General features: G+C 42.6%; 1 protein-coding gene across 5 annotated transcripts in view; it reads left to right on the top strand.

The window, feature by feature from the left end:
* Positions 1-12,435, top strand: part of bicd1a (bicaudal D homolog 1a) — a 35,754-nt gene that overhangs the window by 10,217 nt on the left and 13,102 nt on the right. For all 5 annotated transcript variants that reach the window (XM_069686281.1, XM_069686282.1, XM_069686283.1 and 2 more), the window contains exon 2: positions 10,962-11,174. In XM_069686281.1, coding sequence (XP_069542382.1) covers positions 10,962-11,174 — 213 coding nt within the window. The remainder of the gene's footprint in view (positions 1-10,961; positions 11,175-12,435) is intronic.

A 12,435-nucleotide genomic window follows, 5' to 3' on the forward strand; every position in this document is an offset into this window, starting at 1 on the left:
TATGCAGGGAACATACTTAATAATATTCAGCCTAAACATTGGCATGGTACTGTTATCTTTATACACATGTTTGTATACTGAGGGGGCTTAGGTAAGCCTCATATAACCATTTGTTATAAAGCAGAACAAATGGCAAGAAGCCCTATTTAAGAGCTGTTAGTACTTCTACAGAAAATGTCTTATGGTTGAACTTTTCTAATGAAAAGGAAGAACATTTGGACGAGATAAGAGACTAAAAGAAGAGGTAAAGTGCTACCATCTTATTTAAAGCCTTTCATTGGACCATACTGTACACTGACTCCAGCAGGCTGCAGGCTGGACATGGAGGCTCATCTGTGGCTGCACAAAAGCCCTGAGTCACCCGGAGGCCCCCATGTGTCAATACCAAGAGGGTCTCTGCATGCGGGCCGGGCTCTCTATTGTCTCTGTGTTTGTGTGGCTGGGCTGAGTCCTCTTTATCAGCACAGCAGAGACCCACTACAGAGACAGGAGACAGTGTTATCAGGGAATCTGTCTCCTGTCTCCCTCTTTCTCTTTCGTTTCTCTGGCTGCATCTCTGGGTGCGTCTGCCAGCACTGACACAGAATACCGATTAGCCTGTGAGCCTTCAAACACCTCCATCTTTTTATTCCTCACTGCCATCCTCCAAGCTCACTTTCCCTCGTTAGGATTTTTACACCTTTAATTTATGGTTTCCTGTCTGATGGAGGACTTCTACCTCTTAAGTCTAACAAAGGGCTGAAGGACTGTAGGATGGAGGGAGCTATGTGTGTAGCACAGAGGAGAGAGAGTGCTCCACCCTCTCTACATTAGTGCTCTTATCGGTCTTCACTTCAGGCAAGTCCCTGAATGACACTTGAATGACTTAGGAGACTCAGTACTTGCAGTAGTTAAGGATCATAACAGAAATAGTCTGTTGTCTTTGGGAGGATTATGATGGAGGGAGGAAACACTTAAGAAGGGGTCCGGAAAACGATGCTTAAAACATTCGTGTGTCCTTTGAGAGAAGCAGAAAGATTGTTTGCTGTTATTTTAGACTTTAGGGATCATGATGACTGAAATCTTTCACTCAGCTTTGTTGGTTCTGTTAATTCAGTGTTAATGAATGTGTGAGCTGCAGTGAATCTTTGTGTTTATCAGCTTATTCCTTGAGGAAGAGGATTTGTTTGGGACACAGCTTCACCTTTTACTCACACACACACCTGCACAAGCAATCTGTCTTTGAATCATCACATGACTACAGCAAAGCTTCCATGAGCAACAGTGAACTGGTACAGTGAGGGCGGATGAATGATTTATCGACTAACCATCGCAATTGTGATGTGTGCATGTGCAACAGTCACATTGCAGGACGTGCGATAGTGACGCAAGCTTGACTGAAACAAGTCAAGCTGCTACTGTATTGTTGCTCGGTGCATGAAATCTCATTTTACTCGACTGATCTACAGGAAAAGTCTGTTAGATATTACATTAGTGAAGCTCTTCACCAGAGCACACGGAGACCTGACACTGTGCAGAAGAGTCTGTGTGTCACGTGCAGGTAAACAAGCAAGCAACGCTGCAGACGTTCACTTTTGTGAGGTGGCGTTTTAGTGTGTGTAATCCCGTTGTCAGCGATACCTTGCCGCGGTGCTCGTTAACGCTATGGCACGTCCGCTCCGTTAACGGTCAGTTTATGTGCCAGACTGTTTAGCACTTTTAGCAGCTACACCTGCAGCACACACGACGTGAGTGTGTGTCGACAGGAAGTAAGATACGGTGAGTTTGTTTCAAAAAGTTACAGACACCCCAAGTCTATTTGTATTTACTTTATAAAGAAACATGAACTCAGAGTATCCAAGTCGTAGAGCAGGTTTTGCTTTGTTCGAAGCAAATAGAATTAAAAGTTCCAAATAATATCAAGTTTGATTGTTAATTGTTTATATGGACATGAAAAGACACTGCTTTTATCTGGTAACATTTCCTGTATTTTTTAGAATTGCAATAAATATCACAGAACAAAATCGCAGTATTATTTTTTTCCAGTATCGTGCAGCCCTTATTAAAATAAGTGTTGATGAATGTCTGGCTGAGAGTGTAAACACAGTTAGACAAACATTAAGCTTATGTAAAAACAAACAGCAGATTAAACACATTTGCTATTGTTGCTTTAAGAAGTGAAACAAATAGGCCCAGAAGTAAATAGTCATTATGAAAATAACTTGATGCCCAAATGTCAGTGGTTGCAGCTCTTTAAATATGAATGGTTTCTGTTTCCTCTCCGTCTGCTTTGATAACTATGTTTTATTTTGACATAAAAGACATACGGCTCTGGAAAAGATTAAGACACCACCGCAAAAATATGTTTTTCTCTGGTTCTATTATAGTTTTGTGTAATATGTTGTATTGTAACATTTGTCCTACTTCCAAATGAAATATTCTCATTTAGGTTATTTGTTTGCAGAAAATGACGCCTGGTTAGGAAACCAAAAGATGCAAAAAAATATGTTTTTCAGTTCAGAGTTCAGAGGTCAGTGTTTGGTGGAATAACCTGGTTTTTAATCACAGCTTTCATGCATCTCTGCATGCTCTCCTCCAGTCTGTCACAGAGCTGCTGGGTGACGTTAGGCCGCTCTTGGAGCAACTCGTCTTTGTTCGATGGCTTGTGACCGTCCGTCTTCCTCTTGATCACATTCAGGAGGTTTTCAAAGGGGGTCACATCTGGATTTGGGCAGCAATGACATGAAGAGAGAGATGCTGTTGAAGTAACATTTGGAGGGGTTCAAGTTTTTTAATAAAATATGCTTTATTTGCTGCTGTTATCCATTATAGTATAAAGTAAGATCACATAAGGGCATGCAGATCGTTTTTGTCTGTAGTGTTGGAACTACAGTTTGTTATTGACAGAACATTTGTGATCAGTAAATTTGTTCCAAACATGCAGAAATATGATGATTTCAAGTCTTTCTTTCGTCCTTTCCCTTCTGTCTCAGGACACTCAGAGAGCTCTCTACAGGAAAGCCTCATCTCTCCTCCTTCTCACTCACTGCTTATTTTTGTTTCCCATTCCAGCCTGGTGGCTCTTGTTCCCTCTGTAACTGAATGGGAGGATTCAGGGCTGAATACCAGTGAAGTGCATGCAGGAGTGCGCCTGCAGCCCTTTTTATTTTCTAACATGTATTTTTGTGCTGGGATCGGCCCTAAAGGGTTTGGCCATGTGTTTTTGGGGTCGACTTGCTCGTGGTCTCCTGCAGGGCACATTACCAAGCAGAGAGGGAGCTTCACATGGCACACTTCCAGCTGGTACAGGCTGTGCAGTTTGATAGGACTGTAATGTTATTTGGTCTGCTCAAGCTAATCGAGAGGAACAAAAAATCCTTTTATTTATCCTACAAAATGTCCTGAAAAATGTACCTTTGTAGAAGATATAATGGCTTGTCATCGAGGCGGCAGGGGGAACAGCGATTGGCTGCATGTTTAATTTCACACTGCGGCGTTAGAACAGAAGAACGTTGGGATGGATCTGAAGAGAAAGTTTTTAAAAGAGTCGTTTTGGATCTTGCATAACAAACCCGGAGCCCTGCTGTCTCTCTGTCTCCCCATTCAATGTCCATTCAGCCAGGCACAGACTGAGCACACTTTAGTGAACAGCATTCTGGGAAGTAATCCAAGCATCTTCCTTATCACGAGCAGACTTCAGCCAAATTGAATCACTGTAATAAGCCACATCAGTTTAAGTAACCCCCGCCTGTCCCCTGGCAGGCCTCTCAGCTTCACACAGCATGTGACGCACACACATTGTGTTGGTGAAAAAGCGACAGATGTTTCACTGCTGTGGATTTGTTGTAACTAGCAGGGATTTCACATTAAAGCTTTTATCCTGCGTTATAGATTTTTTTCCCCGTCTAGTGTCGACATAATAGCGTAATGTTATCAGAGGAGTAACAGGCTTCACTAAATAGCCTCTCAGCAAAGAGGAGCAGAAGCGGGGCTATTCACATTTACCCTCCTTACTATCTATAGAGCACTTACACTATGTTAGCTCAGTGTTTATGTAGACAGTGATTCATGAATAGCGGCGAGGGAAAATGTAAATAAAGGATATAAATGGAGCAGTAGAGCTCGCCCGGGTACTCAGCATTATAATGACATCCCTGTCGATTCAGAAGAAGACTGCTGGTCGCTTTAAGCTCATAAACACATACAAGTTTTATTTTTAGTATCATCTGGTGATCAGTGTGTTTTTCAGCTGTAAACAAATATTTTCAATAGATAAATTATTATTCACCCTCTGCTTTAATTCTGTCAGAGTGACTGACCTCCACTCTTGCTGGGCTGTGATTACCCAGCTTCCCCTCGCCTGTGAAAATGTGCCTGTGTGTTTTTATAGATGACAGATCTCTTGACTTGGCACTTTTCCCTGTAGCTGAGAAGCACATGGGGACGTTTCTGTGTCCTTGTTAAAGGGCGACGTGTGCCGGGGCAACGTTACCCATAAAGCTTCCTCTGTGGCTCATTATGGAAATGGGCTCTAAGTACATCACAGTTTGTTTGGAATAATAAATATAATAGAGACTCTGAAAAGGAATTTAATGTATTAATCTTCCTTTAACCTTACTCTGATTTCTTATCAAAGTATTCCTAACTTTTTAACAACACTTAATCTCTCACTTTTCCACCTATTTGACACATGAAGTTCAGTTTCCTCGTCACAAAAAGTACCCCTCGCTCACACAGTTGTATCTGGCCTTCGATGGCCCTGAAGGGAGCTCTCTGAAGTTTGTGATGTCATCAGGGTTATCTCAGCGTTGGCTAAGGAGAATCAAACAGAGAGCCTTCAAACAAAGAGGGAGTGTTTGTCATGCTGTGCACGGAGAGAACATCTTTTTTATGGAGCTTATTTTGAGTTATTTATCAAGCTCCAATACAGCTGTGGTGACAAATCTGCGAGGCTGTACCTGAGCCCCTCAGAATATAAACATGTTTATAATGATAATAGTACAATGCCAAAGTTTAAAAGGTATAATATTATGCATTTTCACTGCATAGTTTAGCCTATTAGCATGCTAGCATTTGCTAATTAACACTAAAAACACAACGAGTCGACTATGAAAATAGTTGTTAGTTGTAGCCCTGTTTAAAAGCGGTTTAAAAGATTTGGGCTATAAAAAGGCAGGGAGGGTCTGTTGATGGACGTTACACTGATTGCACTTGAGTTGCATTGTGGGATATGTAGGATGTAGTGTTGTCGGATTGAATCATACTGGAGAAATTTAAGAAACGTGTGCCTGTGTAGCTTTGATTCTGACCATCTTATTTGGACGTGCAAATCTAAATCACTGATTTAGATGATCACTGATGTTGTAGACAGAACGCTGTACGCCAAAACAACAAGACACAAAAAAAAGTTTCTTCCCACAGGCTGATGAACACTTAACAGTCACAGAGTGCCAGAACTAACTAACTAACCAACATCCACTGTAAATATATCATCCCTCATCTGACCTGAATATCTGCACACTGTTTTTACTGTTAATACTGGAAAACTATCTACCTTAGCATCCTTTGCACTCCTCATCATTGCACTATTGTTTCACGTAGCATGTACATACTAGTTTAATATCTAATGTTTAATGTAGGCTTGTATTTTAGTTTAGTTTAATTTTTATATCACACACATTAAGGAGTGAATAGTTTTGTTATAAAACAATCTTGTAAGAGTGAATTATTGTTTACCGACAATAAGGTAGCACATTAGGTCCAACCTGCAACAGTGTGCAGCAATTTGTGAAGTGTGAACTCACCTTGTCCCCAGGTTCTGCTGTGCCGTGTTCCTCCACAGACAGTGTGTTTCAGTCTCACATGTTCTCGTCAAAAGGAGTGAGTCAGGTTTAACTCCTGTTTGTTTTGTTGACTCACCCAGGCGAGTTTAACATGTAACATGTTGCTTCTAAAGTTATGTCTCTTTGATTTTTTTATGCTCTTGATGCTGTTCGTCTGAGTGTCTGAGCTGTTGTTTTCTTTCCATCTATCTATCTATCTATCTATCTATCTGTTCTCTACATGACGCTGACAGCTGCGTTGTCTCTCTCCGTGGTTCTGAAATCCCTCGTTTGGTTGTGCAGGGTCGACCATCTGGACAGGACACAACAGTATGTGTGCGTGTGTGTCTCTGTGTAGATGTCCCTGATTTCTGATTCCCCATAACTTATCAAAACATTGTAGTAGCAGACAGAGATTGGAGCGTGACAGGATGTGTGGCTGATATTTAAATCATTCTCCTGATCCAAACATAAAGCTGCTCCGTCTCAAACTGAGCAATAAGAGTGATGCATTTCACATATTGTTCCCACATTAAAGTGTCAGCGTCGTTCTCAATTTATGAGGTAATCCAGATAATCTAATTAAAATCCACATTAATTAGAAGTTAAATACAGAAGGGCGTATAACTAAACTGTTATTCTTGGCTGTGTCCATGTTTCTGCACTGCTTGAAATTCAGCTTAATCGTCTGGCTCTAAGCTTTGCTCTCTGACCTTAAATAAATATAGATTTCATGCTAGCTTTACATTCCTATCTGTAAATAAACTTACCATGAATGCTGCAGGGGAAATTCACTTCATCATGAACATTTGGTGGAGATTAATTGCTGTTGTAGAAGAAGTTCACTTTTCTTCTCCCTCCTGGGTGTAAAATTAGACTCCTGCTGCATACATAAACACACATACAGGATCACACACACACACACACACACACACACACACACAGGTCCTCCCCTGACTCCTCATTAGGAACTGCAGCAGACAGGGAAGGATTTCAGGGTCGCACACGCTCCTCCTCTCACACTGGTGCAGCGTTGGGTTGGTTCCTTCAATCTGCTCCTCTTTCCATGGCCTCAGGGATGAATATCTATAGAAGGGGACTCTATTGTCTGGACTCTATCCAGAGCCACAGAAGGCTGAGGAGCCTCAAGGTTGAATGCATTACGGGCTTTTCAGGACACCAAACCGAGCAGGCTGCCAATCAGAGACTCTTGATATCATCCTGAGGAAATGTATTGAACTTGAATCTTCCACATTGTTATTCACACGTTATCTGGCTTTAGTTACTGTGTTTGTTCACCAATTTGGACACAGATACAGGACCAAATCAAATCCATCACTATGATGACACGGCATGCAGGAACGTCAGTGTCGTTCACGTAATTACCCTGAAAAATGCATCGCTGTCACAGAGTTATTTTTAGCCCACCAGGAGCGGCGGTGAAGCAGCATCAGGAGGGCCAGAACGTACTGTGATCCTCTGTGTGTAAACGCTGAACCTCAGCCCTCAGTGTCACTCTGATTTCCTTTGAGAAGAGGAGCAGAAGGCAGATGGAGCGACTTCGAGGAGCACGCCTCAGCCCTTATAGGAGGCTTGTTATGAAACCATCTGCCTCTCGTTACACACATCCAAGGTCTACCGATTCGATGTGGATGAGTTGCTCTTGAATCACAACTTGTAACTGGGACAGTCTGTCTGTCTGTTACTGTGTGTTTCTGTAGCCAGCATGTTTATCAGGCTGAAGTACTATCCCTCCCTAAGTAGCTCGGCCTTACTCAACTGTGATCAAATATTTCCTCATACATTAAAATTAATGTATTACACTTTTTATTTAGTCAAAACTGAAGTAAATTGTTTTGGTAAATACTTTTTTTTTTTGCCTTCTTGAGAATTGAAAATTAAATCCTCTTGAGAGGATAAATACTTCTCTGAAGAATGTCTACAAAAAGTAAAGCTAGAGCCTGGAGACTTAGCTTAGCATAAACAGGAAACAGAGGGAAACAGGTAGCCTTGCTCTGTGCAAAGACAAGAAAATCCACCTTACTAATGAACACTGTATGCCTCAGGTTTTCAATCTGTACATGATAGTGTAAAATCTCAGTTGTCATTTTACAGACTTCCTGAAGATTCAGCTAGTTCCTCGGCAAGCTAACTTCTTGAAGTCATTCCTCCCAGCTAAGAAATATTAGCCCACCTACACTTCCTTTTTTAGTGAGCTTTAGAGGTGCTGGTAGGTGTATTTTCTACCTGTGGACAGAGACATAGCTGTTAACCCCTGCTTTCACTTTTCATGCTAGGCTATGCTAACCAGCTTCTGTCTGACGCATTCAGTACAGAGTATGAGAGTGGCATCAGTCTCTCTCATCTAACCCTCAGCAAGAAACCAACTTATCATGTTTCCCAACATGTTATTGCCTTAAGACATCTATGCCTTGAAAAATCTGGCATGTTCTTTTTTGTCTGTTTATGTACCTTAGACTGATTCTGAAAAACTCGAGCTAACATTTTTACATCAGTACCAAAAAATGTTACACACTTCCCAGACCAGCCAGTTTTGAATTTGCCCCGAGCCACTGTAAAGTTAGGGTAAAGAGGGTATAAAAAAACACCTCAACAGAAATCCGCTTACAAGCCAAATCTTTTCTGTTGCCGTAGCTTTCATTACACTATAAATCCAGCAGGTTTTCAAGGCCTCAGCTGTTGCTGGGAGGTCTGCTCGCACACTGACAGCCCCTCATCTGAAGCGAGAATTCGAGCTCATTCAGTCGCACTGTGCTTAGAATTAATCAGCTGTTTTGTTTGAGGCCCTCCCTCTTAATCATTCACTACAATCAGGCGGTGCCTCCCTGGAGAGCGAGAGAGGGCGCGGGGGCGAGAGAACAAGAGAGTGTGAAAGAGAGCGAGGAATAAAAGAGAGACGAGTGAGAGAGGGAGAATTATAATACAGTATTTCTGGTCTTTATGAAGCAACTCCTGAAGGACATGTTTTATAATTACATGTCTGAGTATTCTGTGTATTTAGAGGATGTTATTGACATGCAAACTGTTAAACAACAGGGTTTATTGAATTGGAATTAAAATGTCTACCAGGGGAATCAGTGCCTGAATTAATGGTGCCTTTTTTACCTGATTTACAGATTAAATGTGAATTCATATTGACAGAATGTAAAAGCATTTGTACCATGTTGATTTCTTTAATCTGTTGGACTGTGACTGGAATTATTACATCAGGACGTCGTCACGGTGACGGGATGTATTGTTTAACTACTGTTGCTCTGCAGGCTGTTAATGAGTATTCAAACAGCAGGTCGGATGTGACAGAGGGAGGGGCGCATCTAATTCACTCTCAAGCAACTACACACCCATTTATTACGCAGGATGAACAACAACTTATCATCATATGTGCTAAACATCCACAATGCCCTCCTCTTTGTTCCAGTCCTTTAAACACCCCAGAATCTGCACTTCCTGGCTGTGATAAATCGCCTCTGACTAACAATAGGATGTCAGCACACTGATACTTCTTCTGAGAGCTCATGTATCAGACGTAAATAGAAAACTGACTCACACAGTGGGAAGAAAATACTGCTGGAGCACCCTGGAGCTGGAGTCTTCTCCAAATAATTGATGCTTATAAATGATTCATCTCCAACAGAGAAAATGTTGTTATTATGTTGTGGTAGGCTGCGAAGACTTAAGTGAATTATTAATACTCAACAGTCCACAATGAATGACTCCCTGATGATTTAGGCTGCATTATCAATTAGTAACCCTGTGCAGGAACTTCCTCCCAGAGACTCTAAAAAATACATGTGCTGTGTTGTTTACAGTTTCATGAGGCAATTCTAAACCATGAAGTATTTTTCAGAGGAAGCTGTATCGATCCATCGCCTCTCATAGACGCCAGTGCAGGACACATACTCATTATTCCTGCTGATCCACCAAGAAAGTGAAGGATGCTTCATAGTAGTTATTGAACCACTCAGGGAGCTGCTGCATGTATGTGCAGTTAAATGTGATGGAATTCTTTCTACACACATGCAGGATACACTTCATGTAATGTTATTCCCTAAGCCCCGCACAAAGTAACCATATCGTTGAGTCCATCCTCACCCGCTCCATCATCGTCTGGTACACTGCTGCCACTGCCAAGGACAAGGGCAGGCTGCAGCGTATCATCCGCTCTGCAGAGAAGGCGATTGGCTGCAATCTGCCATCTCTCCACGACCTGTACACCTCCAGGACCTTGAGGCGTGCAGGAAAGATTGAGGCCGACCCCTCTCATCCCGGACACAGTCTCTTTGAGACCCTCCTCTCTGGCAAGAGGCTGCGCTCCATCAGGACCAAAACCTCCCGACACAGGAACAGTTTCTTCCCCTCTGCTGCCAGCCTTATCAACGAGGTCCCGGCCCCACTTCACCCCCCTGCGTTACGCAGACTCTCAGCCAGCCCTTCAGTCACTCAACAGTTCACGAATGTTAAGACTTTAATTCAGACTATCACAGACTATTTTCTTTATGTTGTTCTATTTAAGTCTTTTACTTATTCTTATTCTAGTTCTGTGTTAATCGTTCTGCACCAAAACAACAGAACACATTCCTTGTATGTGTAAACCTACTTAATAATAAACCCTGATTCTGATTCTGATATGGTCAGATCACTTTGGCCACCGAGCTTTGGTCCATTTGTAACAGCACTGGTTCGGTACAGTAAGTGGAGTATGGTGGGCCTGTTCTGCTGTTGATGCATGCTTTGATTTTCTCAATCAAGCCTCGGCTCCTTTGTCATGACAAGTCAGCTCTCAGTGCCGTGAAAACCTGTGTCAGGAAAATGGGAACAGTGTGTCTATTGATCAGAGTGAAACATCATCCCACATAGACAGAGCAGGTATCCTTGGGGGGCAGACCCTGCAGCAAGTTTGCAGTCAGTGCTGTCGGTGGTCAAACGTACAGCAGGAGTACGCCTAGTGGCCATAACTCGGAAAGATGTGCTGGCTGAACTCTACATGCCAGTGGGCACAAATCCCTCTCATGGATTACGATGCTGATGTTATATGACAGGATTTGGATAAGTGTCAGTTCAATTTTGACTTTGCAAAAGACGGTTGTTGGTTGTATTATTGCTTTTTCTCTGACCATCCCTCCATTTCTTCCTCCCTAGGCGTTCGGCCAGGCTTACACCAACCAGCGTAAGGTGGCAGAGGATGGGGAGAGCAATGAGGAGACGCTGCTGCAGGAGTCGGCCTGTAAAGAGGCGTACTACATGGGCCGTCTGCTGGAGCTGCAGACGGAGGTGACGCTGAGCCGCTCTGTGGCGTCCAACGCACAGTCAGAGAACGAGAGGCTCAATGCACTCGGGCAGGAGCTGCGAGAGGTGAGCAGGTCAACAGTTACAGACAGTTCCATCTGACAGGTGTAATGGGTGTAATGGATAAAACAGTTCAATAGAAAAATCCCTCAGGAAGTCTTCAACTAACTTGAAGAAACAAGGGTAGTGTTTGTATTTGCATTAAGGCTTGTTGAGTAAAAAAGTCTAATTTATTTACAAAGTTTGGGTCACTGAATGCATTTTGTGTCCTAAAAATAAGAAACAAATCCAACGCTAACTTTTAGATTTTAGTTAGAGATCTTTTATTTTTGTAAAGTCATTCATCACTTCCTGCCTAGCCAAATATACTGTTTATGGTAACCTACATGAGATTTGTATGTTAGAGGACAAAGGGGCACAGTGACGGACAGAAAGGGGTCAAACCTCACAGAGAAAACAATATGCATGTGCGCGAGTGCAAAGCGTGCGTTTATGCATTCGTACGTGTCTGCAGCCGCTCTGTCCGGCAGCGCAGGAGTTCGAGTGGGGGTCAGACGCCCCGGCCACGACCCCATTGTGGGGGGCAAATCCGGTGCTAAGCTGGGGACTCAGTGAAATGCCCTGAGCTCGGCACATGTGTAGGCAGAGTGAGCCACGCTGCTCCCATCACACAACCGGCAATACACACAGAGAATACACATTTCACACACACACACACACACACACACACACACACACACACACACACACACACATTTACTTCATCGATCATCAGGAGGGTAGGCAGAGTAATGTCATACACACACAGGTGCATCAGGTGAGATATCATAGACTTTCAAATAAGAATCTGACTACCTGATGTGATAAATTGTCTCTCCTCACATACACACCTGTCACCTGTTTGCATCCTGATCACAGCTCTTTGATGATGTGCTCATCAAATGGTTTTTGGTTCACTTTGAAATCCTCATTTGCATCTGTGATGCCACTTAATGAGGGGGGGGCGGCAGCTTTTCATCGTGAGAAACAGGTGTTGCAGCCACACAGGGGGCTTCAGCCGTCACAGATCACGTCATATCAAAAGATTCTTGCAAGTTCCAATTAACTTTTAACAAAAGCCGTTAATAAAAGAGGTTTATGTAAACAATGAAAATAAAAAACAGAAGGGAAAAATGTACTTTTGCTTGAGAGCTAGAGTTTCTTTTAAGCCACTTAAGTAAATATCACAAATAGCATGTTTTTATTTATTCACAGCGCCCCAATAAGAGGAAGTTTATCTTGACTTCCTCCTGATCTGCCTAAACTGAAAAAAGTCAAACTTTAAAAA

Source organism: Semicossyphus pulcher, unplaced genomic scaffold (assembly GCF_022749685.1).
Source record: "Semicossyphus pulcher isolate SPU_LCO1_2020_fin unplaced genomic scaffold, fSemPul1.0.p SCAF_8, whole genome shotgun sequence".
Classification (NCBI taxonomy): domain Eukaryota; kingdom Metazoa; phylum Chordata; class Actinopteri; order Labriformes; family Labridae; genus Semicossyphus; species Semicossyphus pulcher.